At 52.6% G+C, this 21,360-nt stretch overlaps 1 protein-coding gene across 1 annotated transcript; it reads left to right on the top strand.

Moving 5' to 3' along the window:
* Positions 1 to 23: 23 nt before the first annotated feature.
* DNAAF1 (dynein axonemal assembly factor 1) lies at positions 24 to 21,359 on the top strand. Its single transcript, XM_027619542.2, has 12 exons — positions 24 to 296; positions 2,176 to 2,311; positions 2,794 to 2,885; positions 4,817 to 5,038; positions 5,154 to 5,320; positions 8,361 to 8,482; positions 11,580 to 11,746; positions 14,684 to 14,917; positions 17,335 to 17,447; positions 18,829 to 18,885; positions 19,729 to 20,089; positions 20,878 to 21,359. Exons 1-12 carry the CDS (start codon positions 173 to 175, stop codon positions 20,973 to 20,975), a joined length of 1,893 nt encoding a protein of 630 aa, XP_027475343.2. The 5' UTR covers positions 24 to 172; the 3' UTR covers positions 20,976 to 21,359.
* Position 21,360: the final 1 nt, after the last annotated feature.

Genomic DNA, 21,360 nt, shown 5'->3' with positions numbered 1-21,360 from the left:
CCGGCCCACCCTAGTGCGCGTGCGCAGCGGTTGCTGTGGCGACCGGGCAAGCGTTAGGCTACCAACGACTCCGCCGCTGGTGGTCGGCGGGGAAGGAAAGCGGAGCTCCGGGACCGGGCCGGGGGCGGTGGCGACCCAGCGGAACTGGGTGTTCCGTGTATCCGGAATAAGCATGCACCCCGAGGCCTCGGAGCCCGTGGTGGACGGGCCGGCGGAGCAGGGCTGCGCGCAGGAGTCGGGCGTGGAGGAGTCGGCGGGCGACCACGGGGACGCGGGCCCGCGGGGCCGCAAGGAAGGTGCAGACCGCCGCCCCCAGGGAGCCGAGGGGGGCGGTGGGCTGCGCCCAGCACCACCCCTAACCTTCCCAGCCAGCGATAACAATGGAGATAATAACCGGAGCGGCACACACTTTTTAATGGTTGCGTGCCCCGCGCTCACCTCATTTGAAGCCGTGCTCCCGCCCTCTGCGGTAGGCACTCCTCCCCCCATTTCATGCAGATGAAGAAATTGAGACTTACAGAGGTTACGGAACCTGCTCCAAAGAGATCACCCTCATGCAGTCAATGACAGGACAGACTTCTGCTGGTCAGTCCGACTCCGGAGCGCAAGCCCTTACCCAACACACCCTTCTCCCCATCGCCCACCTGTTACATGTTTTAAATGTATCCCTTTGTTGCCATCACTATATAAGATCAAAGGCTCTCCGGGCAGGACGTCCTGACTGAATTCACAGTGTCCAGTCCAGTGCCTGACCCACGGTAGAGAGTGAATGAGGAGCTGGTGGTTCTGGAGCTAGTGGGTGACTCCTCACCAGTCTCCCAGACAGACTTCAGCCTCTGCTCCCACTTTGCTTGAGGCCCAATCTTTTAATGACTAGATAAGCTACTCGATTTGTGTTTCATTTTTTGAACCCGGTCAACAAACATGGAGCATTGACTGTCCAGGCACACCCTGTGTGAAGAGCTGTAGGAAAGCCGTGTAGCTCTCCAGAAAGAGACAGGCTTTGGAGCCACTGACTCTGGGTACAGATTGCAGCTCTGCAACTCGCCAGGTTATGGCTGTCAGCCCAGAGCTTAACCTCTCTTTGGGGGCTGTCTACTCGTCTGTAGGCAGGGATAATTATAATTAGGTTTCTGGGTTACAGTGGGCCATTAATCAACACTAGCTCTTGTTATTCAGATAATCATTATGTATATTGAGCACCTCTCCTTTATTCCACAGACACTTACCTGGTGCCTCTTGTGGTTGGGCATTGTGTGCAGTGGGAAATGGGAGAGTGTAAGACACAGTCCCACACCCGGAGCGTTTAGTCTGGTTCGACAGACACAGGGACACAGCGCGCAACAGCCAGCCGCTCTTAAAGATGAAGCGCATTTGAACTGGCCAGTTTTGATTGACCTTTAAAAAAATTAAGTGACTTTGAATGTGCTCATTCTCTTTTTACCAAAGATATTTTCACCACTTTTGTTTCTTTTCCTGTGGTTTTTCTTTTGGGCACTTTTAAAAAAAAGAAGAGGGAACATTATGACAAACACCCTTGTATCATCACTAAGGATTGAAAATGACGACCGTTTTATCATTTTTACTTTAGTCTTTTTTTAAATTAAAGAGAGAAGACATTTCAGATAAAGGTGATGCTCCTTTTGCTCTCCTCCCCCCAATTCCCAGTCCCATTCCCTTCTCCCCGTCTGGTGGCTAGAATTTTGTCCTTAAACAATACAGAGCGTTGGTTTGTATGTTTTTAACTTACGTAAGTGATATCCTGTGCTTATTATGAAACTTGCTTTATCGTCTCATACACACTTTTGAGAAGGATCCGTCTTTATTGATGTCGCTCTGGTGCATTCTTCTCCAAGGCAGACCACTAGCCCATTGTTTTATTTAACCAGCCACAATGGGTGGACGTTTGCATTGTTGACAGTCTTTGGCTGTTAAAAGTAATGCAGTAATAAATATCTTTGTACACGTGTCCTTGTGCACCTGTACCAGAGCTTTTATAGAGGACCCGCCTAGATGTGGACTTTCCATGGTCCTTACCAATGCTTCACAAATTGTCGTGCGCGTCAAGAGTACTCATGTTCCATACTAAAACCAGACACTTATTAATCAAGTTGAAATTGGGCAAACTTTTTATACATCTCTTGATCTCTGTAGAACCAATCTCTTCTTTTATAGACATTAATAATCCGATGGACACATGTGTGGGTCCTTCTGTCACATCCTACCCAAGTGAGCAGAAGCAGGGCGGTGATAGCAGGTCGGACAGTCGCTTCACACACCAGAGAGATGACAAGGAAGATCGTGGCCCCAGGTATGTGGGCACGCTGCTGCCAATTATAGTACATATCTCCTAAGGAAGGTAGATGGTGTAATTGCCCGTTTGTATAGATAAGGAAATTGAGGCTCGCAGAGGTTAAATAGTTGGCCCAGTGTCTGAGAATTAGTAACAGAGTCAGAACGGCGCTGCCTCTATGGCTCAAGTGACCACAACACATTAAACTTTAATGCCAGGCCTGGAGAGAGAAACATCAGTAGTTCTCGATGACACTATTAAAAGTATTTTTATTAGAACATACATTGCAATTTTTAATAATGCTGAAAGTAATGATATTGGATGAGGCCCTGAAAGGTATACAAAAAAAAGAACTTAAAATAGTTTATCAGGCAAAAAATATAAAGTTATCAGTCATGTAGGATATTTTGAAATTTGAGGAAGAAATTGTTGTGGTAAAGAATTTTTGGAATGTATTTCACAACTGACAAATTGCAATACATTTCTTGTTCACTTAACAGAATGACTAAAAGTTTTCTGCAAAAACTCTGCAAGCAACACAAGCTTTATATTACCCCAGCATTGAATGATACACTGTATTTACACTTTAAAGGTAAGGACCTGGTAGAGGTATCTCATGGCAGGGGGAAGGCTCTAGTGGTATAAAAAATTTCTTGCTGGGATCCTCCTGGAGTTCTCAAAGTACATTTAAGTAGAAATTTCGGAGTTTAGTGACGATTTGTAGAAAAGCAATAATATTTCCTTGACATGTCTTCCCTGACTGGGTTTATAAAGGGGGACCACTGACTATACAGATACCAAGGAAACATGTTCATATCCTTTATTTATATTTTCTGAAGGACTTATAAATTTTTCAAGCCAGCAATCTAGTGGTGAACACTGGGCTTGGACGGAACATGTCTTGAAAGAGGAGGGTGGTCAGTGCCTCCCAGATTGGAGAAGCAAGAACAGTGGCATCCTTGGGGGCCCGGGCTTGGCGTGCAGGGTCACATGTAAACCTCAGCTGGGGTTCGTAGACCCGGGTAGTTCCAGGAATGACAAAGAGGAGGGATAGCTTCCGCTTCCTCTGAGTTCGGGGTGGCTGACCTGCTTCATAGGTCCTCTGTGTGTTCCTTATTTAGTCAGCAAATGTCTTCTGTGTGTAGTGCTGAAGATGCAGAGACGCATATGGTCAAGATGTCTTGGGTGTCCTGGGGGATGGGGCAGCCACTGTGAGGCATGCTGTGCCACAGAGGCCCACGAAGGGCACCAGCAGCACACATACCTTAAAGAAATGCAAGGACTCCTAACTGGTCTCTTCACCTCCACGTTGCCCCCTCCAAAATTCTGCACCCAATGTGGAAGTGTCGCAGTGCATGGGACGACTTAGCAGGGCGGATCCCGGGGGGCCCGATATTGAAGAGGTGGGAAGAAGAGGACCCCATGAGTCAGGCTTCGTGGAGAGAGCCAGAGGTGGAAGAGCTAGGAGGGAGATGTGCCCATAAATCTCCTGCTGCCCCAGACCAAATCGCCCCCAAACCTAGCAACCTAAAACAAATTCATTATCTGGTACTCTTTCTGAGGCCTGGGACCCAGGGAATGGCTTAGCTGGGTCATTCTGGCTCAACAGGGATACTGTAACTTTTTAAACAAAATTTTTTCAGGTAACAAAATAAATAACTTTTCAAAGGCTTTGGTAATAGCAGATGAACCATGAATTACAGACTGATGATGAGTTACCAAAGTAAAGAGCATTTGTTTTCCTAACCTTAAATTTGGCTCCTAAAACTGAAAAATAGAACAAAACCCACAGTTTGAGAGCACCTGGATGGTCCAGCTGTTAAGTGTCTGCCTTCGGCTCAGGTCTGTTGTGACCCCAGGGTCCTGGGATCGAGCCCCAGGTCGGTCTCCCCCAGGTCAAGCTCCCTGCTCAGCAGGGATCCTGCTTCTCCCTCTCCTTCTGCCACTCCCCCTGCTTGTGCGCTCTCTCTCTCTCTCTCTCTCTCTCTCTCTCTGTCAAATAAAATCTTAAAAAGAAAACAACCCCACAGTTTGACCTCGCTTCGGGCTTAGCCAGACCCCCGTGCTCATGGCATGGCTTCACTGGGCTGCCTTTTTCCTTGGCTTGGCCCTGCTTTCCTTTGGTTCATTTGAGGCAGGTCACCCCTCACCTCCACCCACTCCCAGCCATGAAGGGCAGGTGGCCGCTGCAGCGCTAGACTCCACCCTACAGGGCTGGCATTCCAGCAGAGAGACTCCCTCCCTCCAGCGAAGCCAGCAAAACCTCCCAGGGTTCCTCACAGTTGGCCCTGCTTGACTAAGTGTGACCAGTGCAGAGTGGATTGCTGTGACTCTGCTTGGCTGCCCAGGGAGCCTTGGGGGGTGGGGGGTAGTATCAGCAGAGGAATGCTCCTCAAAGAAAAGTGGCAGTGGGGTCACTAGAGGAAGGAGGTGTGGCTGGTCAGCAGGTAGTCAACAACAGGGGTGACCCTGAGCCTCATGTGTGTGGAGGAGCTTATCCGACACCCCCTTCCTTCTCCCTAGGTTTTGATCGCATCGAGAACTTGGAAGAGTACACGGGTCTACGCTGTCTCTGGCTGGAGTGCAATGGAATACAGAAGATCGAGAACCTGGAGGCCCAAACCGAATTGCGCTGCCTCTTCTTGCAAGTGAACTTGCTCCATAAAATTGAGAACTTAGAACCTCTGCAGAAACTGGATGCTCTTAACCTGAGCAACAATTACATCAAGACCATTGAAAACCTCTGTAAGATGCCCCACGAGGGGTCTTGATGCCATTGTGCCCACCACTGTCCCCTGGGGGAGGTTCTAAAAGCTGTTCAGACCCTTGTTACTTACTTCTGCTGACCTCCGCCTTGCAGCCTGCCTGCCGGTCCTGAACACACTCCAGATGGCCCACAATCACTTAGAGACCGTGCAAGACATTCAGCATCTAAAGGAGTGTTTGAAACTTTGCGTCCTTGACCTTTCCCACAATAAGCTGAGTGATCCGGAAATCCTGAGCGTCCTGGAGAGCATGCCTGATTTGGTAAAACCTGCCTTCTTTAGAGAATAAATCTCTCCCCCCCCGCCACACCCCCTCCCCTCCTTCCCTCCGGCCTTCGTCCTTCATCACGCCTGTCCTCTTGGGGTCTTTAGCTGGAGTACCGTAATGCCAGACACCATGTCATTTCACCCACAGACCTCGGGCAGATAAGCACTTCTCCTGATGGGTCCCCCTCCCCTTAGTGTGCTGAAGGAACCAGTTCCTTTCTCAGGACTCTGCCACATTTTTTTTTTTTTTAAAGATTTTTTATTTATTTATTGAGAGAGAGAGAGAGAATGGTAGAGAGAGAGCATGAGAGGGAAGAAGGTCAGAGGGAGAGGCAGACTCCCTGCTGAGCAGGGAGCCCGATGCAGGACTCGATCCCGGGACTCCAGGATCATGACCTGAGCCAAAGGCAGTCGCCTAACCAACTGAGCCACCCAGGCGCCCTCTGCCACATTTTGGATTTGGTTGATTGCATCCCCGTGGTGTCCTGTAACCTGTTCTGCTGGACCCATATTTCTAGCATGGTGCCGGTGGAGCTGGAGGCTTGCTCCTGTCCAGGTTCAGTGTTCTCCTGGGAGGGGTGCCGCTGCGTCTCATCGCAGGGCCTGTGATGTCTGCTTGCCTCCCTCGTTTGTGACTTGAAGACAGCTGGATGGGGCCCCGGGGTCATCCGCCTGCTGCAGCCGGATGGAGCCCCATCCCTCCCTCCAGTCCTGGAGCAGTCGCCTCAGGAGTCATTCCTTCAGGAGCCACACGGTGGCCACTGTCCTGCCCTCCTGTTCCTGCCTCATTTATTAGCTAGAGCGCTTCTCCCGCGAGGAACGCCCTTGTCACCTAGTGGTTCCCCAGTGTATAGTTCACACAGCAAGGGCCGTGATGATGGTTTGGCTCTTTCTTTTTTATTCCTGGATTTTCAGAGAAAGGAGCCGAGAACCTAGCAACTGCTAATGGTGACAAGGGATGGTTTTTCCTTCCATTGTGTCATTATGAACTCGTGGGTTTATGTATGCAGTATTTGATATGATTTAACCCTTGCTGTCATTTTAATTCTGGACATTCAGATGGTCCCATCTTCTGGCCTGTGGCAACCCCTCCAGTCCACCCCTCCCTGTGTCCCTTTGACTCAACTGTGGTAGCCCTTGATGGCTTCCTTGCTTTCTTGTGTACACATGTTGTCATGTGCTCTGGGGAACATATTCAAAATAGCACCCCAAAACCCCGAGTTCACTGTTTACTGCTTAGGGTATGGATGTGTCAGGGAAAAGTGAGTCTATTTTAAGAAAAATAGTAAGCAAACCATAGTTCAGGAATAATGTTCTGAGTAGATTGGGAACAAAGACTAGTTTAGAAGGGCCAACATACAGCGATAAGATAAAGCTGTATCATATAATACTTTTTTATTTTCTTTTCGCTTAACTGCTCTAATGAGGTACCACAGACTGGGTGGCTTAAACAACAGAAATTTATTTTCTCATGATTCTAGAGGGTAGAAGTGGTTCAGGATCACAGTGTCGGGAGTGGGGCAGGGATTGGTTTCTCCTGAGGCCTCTCTCTGTGGCCTGCAGATGGCTGGCCTCTCCCCATGTCCCGTGTCCTCTCATTGTCTCCTCTGTGTGTCTGTGTCCCGGACCCCTGTTCTAAGGACACCAGTCAGGCTGGACCAGGGCCCATCCCGATGACTGCACATGATCTGAATCACCTCTTTAAAGGCCCTGTCTCCAAATGCAGCCACATTCTGAGGTGCTGGCGTTAGAAATCAAACATATGAATTTGGGGAAGGGGGATACAGTTCAGTCCAAGACAAAAGCAGTCTGCCTTACAGTTGTTTTGTGATTGCTTTTTTTTTTTTACGATTTTATTTATTTGAGAGAGAGCATGAGAGGGGAGAGGGTTAGAAGGAGAAGCAGACTCCCTGCTGAGCTTGGAGCCCAATGCAGGACTCGATCCTGGGACTCCAGGATCATGACCTGAGCCAAAGGCAGTTGCTTAACCAACAGCCACCCAGGTGCCTGGGTGATTGCTTTTTTTTTTTTTTTTTGAAGATTTATCTATTTGAGAGAGAGAGAGTAGGGGGAGGGCTAGAGGGAGGGAGAGAGAGGGAAGCCCCAGCAGACTCCCCGCTGAGCATGGAGCCCAATATGGGACTTAATCCCATGACCCTGAGATCACGACCTGAGCTGAAATCAGGAGTTGGATGCTTAACCAAGTGAGCCACCCAGGCGCCCTGTTTTGTGATTGCTTTTAAATCCTCCACCCACAATGAAGCCCTTTAGTCCTTTAAATGCCTGCCCTGGGGTGTATAGTGCACCCCCCACCCCGCTCCCCTAACCCCGCAGGGAAAATACCACCAGAATGAAGTTTGGAGAATGCTAAACTAAACTAGTTTGCAGTATATTTGTTTTCTCCGATAACACAGACCACTTTAGGTAAAAAAACTCTTTCATGAGTTCAGGCAAACTAGTCTTAAATGTGTTTCCCGCGTGTCGCCTTGGCTGCCCACTTCTGAGTGTCACAGGCGGGAAAGGAGGAGACGGGGTTTAAGGACAGGGGATGCTATGCGAGTCCCAGCGACATCCAGCAGATGCAGGAACCCGGCAAGCGGGCGCTTTCCATCCTTTCCCCATCCATGCTTCCTCTCCCCCCGGCTGCTGTGTACACTTTCTTAAAATGGGTCCTGGCTGGGAAGGAGAGAAAACGATCAATTAAAATGAGGTTAATGTCAGCAAAAGAGCTTGGGTGAGCAAAATAATGTCCTTGCTGAGTTGGACACGCCTTCGGATGTGTTTTCTGAGATCGTTCTGGAAGGACAGTGAGATTTCAGGTCTGGAGTTAAAGTACAAGAAAGGGCTGCTCCATTATCAGGACAGGTCTGCTGGCACAAAAGCAAGGAGAACCTTCAGGCTTCCCTGATAAGTCATCAGGAGGTGAAGAGGGCACAGGTGTCTTATTTATGGACTCCCAGAGCACAGCACATGTAAACTATTTGAATCACACCCATGTTTTATTAACCAGTCTGGTTCTGCCTGTATGCTTCCAGCGCGTACTGAATTTGATGGGAAACCCTGTTATCAGGCACATTGCTAATTATCGAAAGACGGTCACCGTTCGACTAAAACATTTAACATACCTGGATGACAGACCGGTTTTCCCAAAGGACAGGTAAGGAGGAAAGAAGCCTTTGGATCACATTTTCATATGTCATTGTTGAGCACGCTTAATAGTAAACTTGTACACATTTCTGACTTGTGAGCATTTTCACACACCATTAAATGTTCTTAGGAAACACGTTCCATGGTTACATCATTGTTTATAAGAAATCCCCTATTTTTGAGCACTTAGTCATAGATTTTTTTCATAATCCTCTGATAACTATCCTTGCACATAAGTCTCTGACCTCACTGCTGATTTCCTTAGGGTGGAATTCTAAGCGTTGTATTATTGGATTAAAGACTGCGGTTTGAGCCTTTTTAAAGGTGCTTGTAAATATTTTCTAATTGTTTTCTAGAAAGTTTGTAACAGTTCATGACTTCACCAGACGTAGCCATGTAAAAGAAACCTTTGCCAGGTGAATTGATGAGTGAAGATTGTATCTCACCTTATTTTTGGGGTAACTGATGAGGTCGGGCGCTCTTACCATGTTTGTCAGGCAGGTGGATCTCTTCCTCTGTGAGCACCCCATTTATAACTTCCTTCCAGTTTCCTTTTAGAGGTCCTTTTGTTATGGGTTCGTAGGAGCCCTTCTTTCTATTAAGAATATTGAACCCGGGACTGCCATGTGTATTGTCGCTATGTTTATATCTGTATTTTTAATTTAGGTCGCTATTCCTTCTACCTTAGAATAAAACCTAAGTAAATGGGCTGCTTGAAGGGAAATGCAATGTAAACTTTAAAGTACACGACATTTAAGGAGCAGCGTAGCTGGTAATATGCTTTTGAATTCGCAAAGTTAAATCAAACTAACAAATGTTTCAAATAGAAGTGAGAACCTCTACTCCAACCGGGTGAGAAAACAAGACCACCTGCTTCTAGGAAGTTGGGGGGCGAGGTGCACCCAGTTCCGTGGCACCCAGCCCTGGGGACGATGGGGGGACACCAAGCAGAGCCTAGGTGATGACTTTGAGGCCCAGCACTGCAGCCCTGAGTTCTTTTCTCTTGGATGGACTCGCTAACCTCCCCAGCCTCGCGTTCCTCATCTGGAAAGTGGGGACAATATGACCAGAGGGTGCTTGTGAGTAGCGGGTGGGATCCGAGAGGTACGGGGATCAGGAGCAGTGAGCCAGTGGGAGGGGCTGCAGCCAAGGATTCTGAGCCTCATCGGGGGGCACGGGTGCTGAGCCGCAGGGACGTGGGAACAGGGCTAGGAGCCAGCCCCCTTCCGTGGTGCTGCCGCTCTCGTTCAGGGGTCGGACTCCCCTGGGTCTGAGTTCTCATTCCCCCGCCCCTAGCTGTCCCACATCAACCACTCGCTGTTCTCCCTGCCTGGGGAGCTCCTCACAGGTGTTTGCAGGTGTCCGCTCACCTGTCACCTCAGGGCCCTCCTTGACCCGCCCCTTATCTCAGGAGCACCTTTTCCACCGGGTGTTTCTTTAACCGGATTTCTTTTCTTTGGACACATCAGCCTCTGACATAGTTGTTTCCTTCTTTAGGGCCTTTCTGTCCCCGTAAAAAGGCAGCTCGAACAGAGCGAGTTTTGTCATCTCTTACGCTACCTGCTGTATCCCCAGCCCCTAGGACAGTTCTCCCCCTTAAAGTGTGCAACTCAGTGGTTTCTAGGATATTCACAGAGTTGTGCAATCATCACTGCATCAATTCTAAAATATTTTTTTAAACCTTTTATTTATTTATTCATGAGAGACAGAGACAGAGAGAGAGAGAGAGAGGCAGAGGGAGAAGCAGGCTCCCAAGGAGCAGGGAGCCGGATGCGGTACTCGATCCCAGGACCCTGGGATCATGACCTGAGCCGAAGGCAGACGCTTAACCATCTGAGCCACCCAGGCGCCCTCAATTCTAAAATATTTTTATTGCCCCAAAAGAGTAACCCTTACTCATTAGCTGATATTCCTCATTCCCCCCTCTGCCAGCCCCCATCTCTATGGTTTTTTTCTATTCTGGATGCTTCTTATCAGTGGAATCCTACAATATGTGGTCTTCTGTGATTGGCTTCTTTCACTCAGCGTGCTAGTTTCAAGGTTCGTGCACATTGTCGTTTGTATCAGTAACTCATTCCAAAATAATGTCCCAAAAGAATATTCCATTTGGAAACCCCAAGTTTTGTTTAGCTGTCAGTTGATGGACTTTGGGGTTGTTTGTACTCTGGGGCTATTGTGAAGGGTGCTTCTACGAATATTCACGTGCAGGCTTTTGTGTGGACATTTGTTTTCACGACTCCATTGAGCAGATACGTGCGAGCAGGACACCGGCTGGGAAGGGAAGATTTCGCGTGGCTCCGTAGCTGCCAGGCTCTTTACAGGCTGGCTGCACGGGCCTGCGTTCCCAGCAGGACGAGTAGCCACGTCCTCGCCAGCGTCTGGTGGCAGGGTTTCGGATTTCAGCCATTCTAACAGGCATGATGCGGTACCTCACTGTTGTAAGCCACAGTTCCCCCATGTCAGAGCGTGCTGAGCTCCTTTGCCACCTGCCTGTCTTCTTTGGTGAGGTGTCTACGTCATTTCCCACCTTTTTTTTTTTTTTTTTTTAACTGTGCGTTCTTTTTGTTTTGTTTTGTTTTGAGGCTTCATAGTTGTCTGTTTTGGATATAAACCATTTATCAGTTATCTTTCCTGCAAATATTTTCTCCCAGTCCGTGGCTTCTCATTTCATTCTTTTAAACTTCCTCTATTTTTAGGTTGTGTTGTCTTTGTAGTCGTGAGTCATGGAAGTTCTTTATGTATTCTATATACATGTCCCTCAGCAGGTGTATGATCTGCAGAGACCTTCCCACTTTCCGTGGGTTGTCTTTTACTTTGTTTATGGCGTTCTTTGTGTTACAAATATTTTTAGTTTCGATGGAGTCCGACTTCTCTATTTTTCCTTTTATCGCTGGTGCTGTTGGCATCACATGGAGAAGGCTCTGCAAACCATTAAGGGGCGAGGTGTGCACGTATTAGCCAGTAACCTTGTGGCCACACGCCCCGTGTGCCTTCAGTTTGGTTTGGGGGAAATGAGCGAGTTTGGTGAGACAGTCTGTTTTGAATTTGCTTTTAACCTGTGAACATTCAAACCTCCCCAGTTTCCGTTTCTTTGTCCTCATCCACAGAGCCTGTGCAGAGGCCTGGGCCAGGGGCGGGCTTGCAGCTGAGAAAGAGGAGAGAGAGCAATGGGAGAGCCGAGAGCGGAAGAAGATCGAGGACAGCATTGAGGCCCTAGCGATGATCAAGCAGCAGGCGGAAGAGAGAAGGTGGCGGAAAGCCAGCCAGGAGGAAGGTAGGCGCTCGCCATGGGAGCAGCACCCAGGGCTCCGTTGAGACTAGAAATCTAGGCTGGTGAACTTGGTCTTTCATCTCGGGGATTTATTTCTGATCGTTCATTCGCACACATGCGAGGATCCATGCGCACACGGCCTCACCCACCTGCCAAGGGTTGGGAAGAGCCCCAGCATTAATAGGCAGTTTCAATCCACTTTCAGGGATGGAAGCGCAGTTCTGTTCAAATAGCCTCAGTTTTCCAAAATAAATGATGTATTCGTTTTCTAGGACTATCCTAACGACTTACCGTAAACTTAGGGGCTTAAAACAACACATTTATCATCACAGCTTTGTAGGTCAAAAGTCTGACGTGCGTCTCACGGGCTAAAATCAAGGTATGGGCAGGGTTGTGTTCCTTCTGGAAACTCCTGGGGAGCTTCTAGAGGGGCCCATGTCCCTGGGCCTGTGGCCCCTCCACCTTCCTCTGCAGGACCTTCAAACCTCTCTCCAGCTCTGACGCCCCGCCCCCCTCTCTTAAGGATCCATGTGGGGCCACTGAGCCCGCCCGGATAATCTAGGATCATCGCCCTGTCTCAGGGTCCTTAATCTCTTCGGCAAAGTGCCTTTTACTATGTGAGGTCACATACTGACAGGTTCTGGGATTAGGATGCGGACACCTTTGTGGCGCCATTATTCCATCTATCACAGAGGAATATTATGAATTCCTATCAAAGCAGTGTGGGGGTGTACTGATTTTAACTGACCCCTCATAGGGCCATTGACGGAACTAACACCAGCCAGCATCTAGACCAGGGGCTCAGTCTGCGCCTTCCTCCCGTATCTCAGTCACACAGTTATTAAGGTTTTCTGTTCCTACTACTGCTCCTTTAAATCCACCGTTTGTCTGCACACAGAAAGTTGTCTCTGCCCATGTTATGGGGGCGGGGGCGGGTAAAGAAACAGGTTTTGGCACACACACGTCCACGTACTTCCTCGCCTGAGGACCAAGCACACCGACATTGTCCCACATGCCAACAGGGAGAGCACAGGGTTCCGCTCCTCTGAGGAGCCCACAGTTTCCCTGGGGAGGTGCAGAGGAGAACCAGATGCCCGTGTTTGGAATTCAGTTGTAAACTGGGAAATCAAATAAGGTTACTGGGTTGGACGACATCACATCAGGAAGGGCCTTGAAAACCAGCCCTGCCATGGCAGGTGACAGGAGGTCATGGGCCATGAAGTGATGCTAGCGGCATGAGCTTGGTGGCTCATGTAGGGGCAAGGTGGCCTATGCTGGGGGCCAAGCAGACTGCTGTAGCCCTGTGCCGGAGAATCACCGTGGAAAAACATGGAGGCCCTGGACCTTTTTTTTAAGTGACATGAAATTCACATAACATACAATTAACCGTTTTGCTGTGGTACGATCACTGCGTGGAGCCACCAGCACCTCTGTCTACTTCCAAAACTTTGTCATCACCCCAGAATAAAACCCTGTGCCGGTGAGCAGTGACCCCCCATGCTGTCCACCCCCAGCCCCCAACAACCACCCATGTTTTTGGATGCTTCATATACATGGTGCTCTCTGCTTGACGGGACCTTTTGCGTCTGGCTTCTCTCACCTGGCCTGGTGCTTTGGGGTTCCTCCAGGTGATCACATGATCAGTACTTCATTTCTTTTAATGGCCCACCTCGACAGTTCAGTTCTGTGAACTTGGGATGGTGGCAGCACACCTTCTCTGTGGCATAGACGGTGCTCCCTCTGCTTAGCTCCGACTAGAGCTGACAGTCTGGGCAGTTGTATGGAACCTGCCAAACCCTCAAAAGGTTCGGATCACCCGATTCCTGGCTCGGCAGGACCAGGGAGGCCTGGGAAATGCTCTCGGCCCAGCTGGTCTCTTCCAGGATCTCAGAACCTGTCTCCCTGCCTTGCCCTCTCTCACCCAGTTTCAAGACTCTGTCTACTCCCAGGTTATGGGTAAATGACCCCCCGCTGCCTCCCCAATCTACTACCCCAAATCCAGAGCTCAGAGTCACCTGCCCACACCCGATGCCGCTGGCCGGCATTTGGTAAAGGCTTCTAGGCAGAGAGTGAACCCTGGGTCTGCATTGGTCCAAGCTCGGCACAGAATCCTAGGGACAGTCCTCAGACCACCTTAGTAAGTAAGAACCCCGTCCTCATTCTATACCCAGTAGAGGAGCTGGGATCTCCATGTGTGTTTTTAAATGTGACATTTAGTGTTTCTCACCTAACTACAAAATGTGAACGCAACCACACATAGAAAACAAGAAAGCACCAGTAATAACAATTGCAGCAAGAACCACTCAGCTTTTCCTGGCTTTTCCCCATGCATGTAACATTTATGGATTTTTATAGAACAATGACATAACTATATTGCTTTCTGCCTATTGTTTTAAATTAGCATAATGTATTTTCCATAAAGTAGACATTCTCCTATAGCATTTTTCCTGTTCCAAGCTTCTTATTTTGGTATTTTTCCAAGTTTCAGAAAAGCTTAAAGAATAGTGAAACAAACAGCTGTATTGTGTCCGCTTAGATTGGATGGTGTTCAACATTTTCTCTCTCTCTCTCACACACACACACACACACACACACACACACACACGCATGCACACTCCTGTTCTGCCAAGACACTTCAAAGTCAAGGTAGACGTCGAGGCCCATAAGCTCCAATGCTTCTGTGTACATCTCCTCAGAGCCCCCTGCACGGTCTTTAGGCATGTCCTGTGCCACTAGACGGATGTGCTGAGCGCCTCCCCCCGCCCGCCACCGTGGACACTGAGCGCTGCTTCCTCAGTGCTCAGCGCACACTTTGACGGACCCCTTCGCTGCGTCCTCAAGCTCACCCCCAGCAGTTCGCTGCGTGTCCCCAAGAGACGCCCTGAGCCCCCTGCCCTCCCAGACCGTTTCCTGGCTCACCCTTGGATTTCTCCTGTTCAGGGGAGGAGCCGGCGCCGGAGGAGAGCAAGAATGTGGATGCCAATGTGCCAGTGAAGGAAAAGCCTTGTGAGGAGGGGGAGAGGCAGCAGAAAATGGAGCTGTTTGTCAGGGAGAGCTTCGAGGCCAAGGAGGAGCTGCTGGTGGAGGTCGACGGAGAGAGAGAAGGCCGGGCGCCAGGGGGGCTGCGCCTGGAGGAGGCCCTCAAGCCAGCCGCCCCCGCAGCTGCCTGCGAAGGTAGGGAACTGCTGCTGAGTGGGTGGCACCCTGCACTCCCCTGCACGCTCGCCCCTCCCGGGAGCCTTTGCTTGGAAGCTGCACCTGGTGTGGGAGCAGAGCGGCCAGAGAGGGACCCCAGCCTTTGCCACCCTGAAAGGAAGGAGGGCGCCTTTGAAGAGGAGCTGGTGGTCTGGAGCAGGACACTGCCAGCTCTGTTTACCCGACATGCATGGTGCGTGGTGATGACCAGAGGTTCCCAGGCTGGTCTTGTGTGGCCCCATCTTATGGAAGTGGAAACAGAGGCTCAGAGGGGTGAGGGAACTTGCTCCAAGTGGAGAGCGAGCACATGGTGGACGGGGGACGGGGGACGGGGGACTGGAGAGAGCACCGCCTGCAGAGACTGCCCTCATTTACCCTCGTTCTGCCTGCCCGGGCCTCTGCTCTCTGCCCCTCCTGAGCTCACCCCTCTGGGTGTCGGGCAGCCCGAGAAGCTGAACTGAGCTTCTTCCACTTTGATTCAAATGACTCAGCCCCAAGAAAGGCGAATCTACACATAAAAACCTTCTGTTTAAAAAATTACTTTCCATTCGCCTTTCCCACATTGGACTGCCTTTCCTCATAGGTGGGGGATGGGGGGGGAACGAGGAGCTAACCGACATGAGCAGCTCTTCTGCATTTTCTGTGCAAAGTCTGGGACCTCCTCATGCAATCAGGAGTCAGTGCCAGCTCGCGGAGAAGCGAGTTGGGACTCAGTGCCTGAGTCACCTCCCCAACCCCGTGCGGAAGTCGGCATCTCAGGGCAGAGAGCGCGCGTGCACCATCGGGGAAATCACAGCCTCTCCCGCCTCATTCCACTCTCCCTAGGAGGCCTCTGGCTGCTGTCTGGTGGTCTCCAACATAGTCTGAGAACCACACACATGCCTCACTAGGACACCCTGTGGAGAGGCCAGGCAGTACGGGTTCTAGACAGATACCCTGAGGTCAAAGCCATGTCCAACCCCTCCCATCAGCTGAGTGACCTCAGGCAAACCCCCAAATCTCTGGGAGCCTGTTTCAGCCTCTGTGAAATGGAAAGTCTCTGCCATGGATTGAATGATGTACGTCAGCCATGCCCCCAATAATTGTTCATCTCTTCCCTGCTTTACCTTTTCCCAAAACAAAGCCTAAGCAGATCGTTCTTAGGGAAAAAAGGGACCCAGCCGCTGCCTTGACAAGCTTCTGGTGGCTGGGAAGTTGGAGACCACGGCGCCAATGAGCAGGACAAGGGGTGCAGGAAGAAGGGCTGACCGGAGGGGAAGCAGACCAGGGTAGTAATTACGAATCAGAGAAGCCACCAGGGATGGCCACGTGGAGACCGTGACCGCTGGGCCTAGCGAGGGAAGGTCCGGAGGGACCGGCCTGGGCTCATCCACAGCAGCAACCACAGAGGCCCTCTGGGAGTCTCGGCGCCAAACTGGACACACTGGACCCACGTGTGACGAGGAAAGTTGAGCCGTGGATCTCTAATAACAGAAGCCACAAGACTGAAGAGCAGGGAGGGAACAGGACCCAAGGACAGGGTCTTGGGGACCTCAAAAAGTGGGAGCCTGGGGCGCCCGGGGGGCTCAGTCGGTTGGGCGACTGCCTTCCGCTCAGGTCGTGATCCTGGAGTCCCGGGATCGAGTCCCACATCGGGCTCCCTGCTCAGCGGGGAGTCTGCTTCTCCCTCTGACCCTCTTCCCTCTCGTGCTCTCTGTCTCTCATTCTCTCTCTCTCAGATAAATAAATAAAATCTTTAAAAAAAAAAAAAAGTGGGAGCCTGGAGTAGGAAGAAGAACCCATCCCAATTCCACATACGCAGGTAACGCTGCATTATTTTTGTTACCATTTTATTTATTTGAGAGGGAGAGACCGATAGCAAGAGAGAGCACAAATGGGCAGCGGAGCAGGGAGCCCTACTTGGGGCTCGATCCCAGGACCCCGGGATCATGACCCGAGCCGAAGGCAGACGCCTCACTGACTCAGCCACCCAGGCGCCCCTCCCTTCGTTATTTACGGGGCCTCCCGGACACTCGCGCCACCACCAGGGACAGGCGGTCCCCGCGGGTGGTGGGCTCAGCCCCTCCTGGGCCGGGCCGCGACCCTGGACTCTCCAGCCTGCCTGCCCCTCCACCTCCCCAGGTGACCTTTATTTCCTTGCCCACAAGCCAGGCCTTTTCCTGGCATCTGCTCCCTGGCTGGTACTTTCATCTTGTCGGAGTCACGGCCAAGTTCCAGCCAGAGGGCGGCTCTCTCCTCCCCCTCTCCTTTCTTCTAAGACGGAACCCTGTCCTAACGGGGGGATTCTCGCGGCTTCTGTCCCAGGGGCTGGCCTCCCTCCGCTCTTGGGCTTGTCAGCCTGACCGCTGCTCATAAGACTCGCCCCCAGGTGAATAACTCTGTGTTGTTGTTCTTAGAACCGGCCCCCCAGACTGTGGCCGCCGGGGGTGCAGCAGGCACAGCAGAACTGGGCGCCGACGAGGATTTGGAGACTATCAAACTGGAGGTGGAGAAGAAGCTCTTCATCGACGTACGTAAATAGCTGTGTCTGCGGAGAGGGGTCTGCTTCACAGTTGGTATCAGATCACACGGAAACCCTCCAAATCCGCACTAACCAAAGCGTGCTCCGTGGCCAACAGACTTGGCATCCCCGAGACCTCGGGCCAGAGCGGCCCCGTAACATGATCCCCCCGGGTGCTCATACACATGCACCTTCGAGACTGAGCGATGCTGGCCCAGGTGTCCCCCTCCAGCTCCCTCTGCAAAACCGGATTTGTTTTCCCCGAAGTCACATGGCAAAGCAACTCTGTCCAGAGAGCCTTCTGCAGGACCGTTGAGAACGGGACATCTATCAGCGGGGCCTCCACCCCTCCACAGCCAGCCGTCTGGCCTCTTGCCGCTTGGGCTTCCTCCGCTCCTCCCAGCCCTTCCCATTTGGGAACTGTCGCAGGAGCAGATACCATGGGAGTTCACACATTTCCTCGCCACCCCCAGGAAGCGTGCTGGTGGGGGGGCAAGGAGCGGGGAGGCATCTGTCACCCACCCAGCCTCATGGCCAGTGGGCAGCTGGGGCTCCCTCAGGGCCCCGGGAAGGACAGTCCACGGTTTTGCCTGCCGCCGCCCACTTCCCTGGTAAGCTGCGCAGTTTCACGTGGCTCAGTAAGACTCGCGCTGGGCAGTCAGTGTTCAGAGCGGGCTTCTAGCTCTCGGAGCCCATGTGTGGTAAGAAACACTGGGGAGAGAGAACCAGCTATGTCCGGGACGACCAGAACTTACGGTTCTTATTCTGCCTGGCACTGTTCTAGGCAGGTCACGTTTGATTGACTGAACCTTCCAGTGAGTCTGAGGTGGTAGGTACCATCGCCACCCCCATTTCACAGACGAGGAGACTGAGAAAGAGACAGGCGAAGCAACTTGCCCGAGGCTCCACAGCCAAGCCTGGAGGGGCAGGAATGCCAAGCAAGGCAGCATGGCTCGAGCCCCTCCATCTAACTGCACGCTGCGCTGCCTGCCTCGCGTGCTGGCCTGGTGGCTGTGAAGATACAAACCCACGACAGGAGAGCCCCCCGTGCCGCCCCCGCCCCGGTCGTGGGGAGGCCCGAACCACACTCACATTACACCACAGAGTCCTAGGCCGCGCCTCTGGCTTGGGCCCCGTTGTCTGCCTCCCCCTGGCCCCCCCCCCCATGCACTGGCTGGGTCTTTGATGACAAAGGCATTCCTGCCGACCTCTGTCATCGCTGAGGTCCAGGTACCCGGGCTGGCGCTGCGTGTGCGCTGCAAGTGTGCACGGCCTGCCTGAGGGCTTCAGGGCCTTCCTCGTTCCTCCTGCACACTCGGCTTGCACATGACCCCGGCTCGCACGACCCTGCGCCTGCCGCCGGGTGACAGGAGCTTGTTTGTTCTTCCAGGACCTGCCTGACTTGGAAGACGCTGACACAGGCGAGCCTCCGGAAGGCCAGGACCAGGTCATCAGCCCCGCGTCCCCAGTCAGCCCTATGTCACTGTCACTCCGGTCCTGTTACTCACAAAGCACGGCTCCTTTATGCACATCAGGCGCTCCTGGCCTGCAACCCCCGGGTCTCCCCTCTCCAAAGCAAGTGCAGCTGCTCACTCGCGTCAGGTCTTACGGTTAAGCCCTTGGGTCTTCCTGAACACACATCTGGCCCTGATTTTTAACAACGGCTCATCGCATACGAGTACCTGGGAACAATTTTCTGTCCTTCTGATGTGGGAGGTGTTCATTTTCAGAATGCCTGTCCCGTAGCGACACACAGACGGGGAAGGGGAAGGAGAGCGTATGAGGCAGCATGGGGGTACTCCTGCACAGATGGGCGCACTGCGAGGACAGCGTAAGACACCGTCTCTGGGCAGGAGCTCATCGCCAAGGAAGGAAGCATGCACGAGCCCACAGTTCCCATGGAGGACTCCTCTCCAAGGGGGCTACGTCCCGTGGGGCACATGCCAGCCGGAGGCCGAGGCTCCGAGTGGAGCCGACCCGGAAGCCCAGGAGGGTGCTGGGGTGGCAGGTGCAGAGTGGGCGAGGGGAGTGTGGCTGGACCCCCGACGGAGGGCCAGAGAGGAGCCCTGCTGGAGAGCTCGCCACCCCTTCGGGGGCTCGGGAATTTGGCCAAGGGGCATCGGTCCTGAGGTCTCACGTCCCAAGGGCAGAGTGTGGGGCTCCCTCAGACCCTTCTTGTATGTGACAGCAGAGTATCTTAGGATCAATAAAAAGGCAGCGTCCGCATTGGGCATTCTATAGTGACTATCGTGAAAGCAGAAACGTTCACACATCTTTTTTCTCTTAACAGATGCACTTTCCAAAGATAATAACCATCTCGAGCTTGAGTGATGACAGTGACCCTGAACTGGACTACTCCTCACTCCCAGTGCCGGAAGACACTCCAGATGCCCTTTCAAACATATTCACAATCCCCAGGGACCCGGCGAGGAAGGCTGAGACACCCTTCACCGACATATGTAAAGCGGCAGCTGAGAGGGACTTGGAAACGCCAGGGGGAGACACCAAGTCCCCACGCCCGCTGATCCAGGAGCTCCCCGGCGAGGAAGCTTCAGGCCGGCCACCGGTGCCCCCAGCCTGCCAACAGAACGGCACACCACCCCCTTCCAGTGAGGACGGGGACAGTGACCTACTTCCAACTTCCCTCCCAGGTAACACCACCCTACTTTTGAGGCCACAGGGGCCCAGGCTTAGATTGGGGGCGGGGGAGGAACTGCCGCTATCCAAGCCCAGGGGAGCCAGCCGACGGGTTGGAGGCCACTCACAACAGACCAGAGAGACCGCTGTAGATCGTGTCCCTGCTCATGGCCGCTTGCTGGCCTGGGCCGAGAAGCTGCAGAGCCGACTCGCTTCTGGTCGGGTGGGTTGGCCTCACCAGGGCTCCCGATGGCCACGTGGGTCTCGGCGGGGCTTGCAAACCTGTTTTCACCCCCGTCCACACCACCTGATCCTCGGCCTCTCCAGACCCAGGCTTCTAAGGGCGGGCTCTGGTGACACCACGACAGGGAGTGTGGGACAAAATGAGGGTGACTGCTGGCCTGAGGGTGGAGGATGGGGTGAACGCTGAGCGGGGTGGTGCTGGCAGGGACGGGAGGCTCACTGGGCAGGGGGTGGCCAGAGTGCGGGGCTGGGTGCGGCAAGTCACGAGCCAACCGGTCAGCCTGGCCCGGTGCTGGGGGCCCACGCACATGGCCAGGGAGAGGCACGTGTGGGGGAAGCAGGGCAGCGTTCACAGCTAATGAGCAAACGGGGTGCGGTGTGGTGATGAGTTCAGTCGCCGGGCTTCTCCTGAGCCCAGGCGGTTCCTAGGCGACACTAGCCAGTAGCCAGGCTTCTTTCTCAACACCAGCTTGCACACCTGACTCGAGGCCTGCACGCAGGGAGAAGTGAGGGGCTGACCACAGGTCCCGAGAACACAGCTACCTTCTCTCCTGCTTAGGTGAGGTCACCGACGAGAACCAGGCGCGGTCTGAGACGGAGCTTGCCGAACCCGAGGCGGGAGAAGACAGGGAGGACATTGAATTTGGCTTGGACTGAACCCCAGGGTGGCCCTTCTGCCCCTAGGCTAACGGCGACAGCGAGCCGGCAGCTAGGGCCCCCCTGTGGGTACAGGTCACCCCCCTGGCTGGGCTCCCCTTCCTTCCAAAGAGTCGCAGTTCTGAGTGCGCTGGGCGCCTCGGCTGCCACATGCACCTGCCGCTCCGCTCCCCGTCCGCTGGTGCCTCTCCAAGTGCACGCCAGCCGGGCTCCTGCTCTCTGTGCCCTTGGCCGTGTAACTGAGCATTACAGACACTTAGCACAGTGAGTCAGTGTGTTCCTGGATTATTTCATATCCCCGCGAGTCCTGTGTGATTCCTCTCACCAGGTACCACTCTTCACGTGTGATGAGAAAGCTACATCAAATCCTGGTATTCTGTGACAT

This window comes from Zalophus californianus, chromosome 17 (assembly GCF_009762305.2).
Source record: "Zalophus californianus isolate mZalCal1 chromosome 17, mZalCal1.pri.v2, whole genome shotgun sequence".
Lineage (NCBI taxonomy): Eukaryota > Metazoa > Chordata > Mammalia > Carnivora > Otariidae > Zalophus > Zalophus californianus.
Note: the sequence above shows the minus strand (reverse complement) of the source record. Positions and strands in the feature narration are given on the sequence as shown.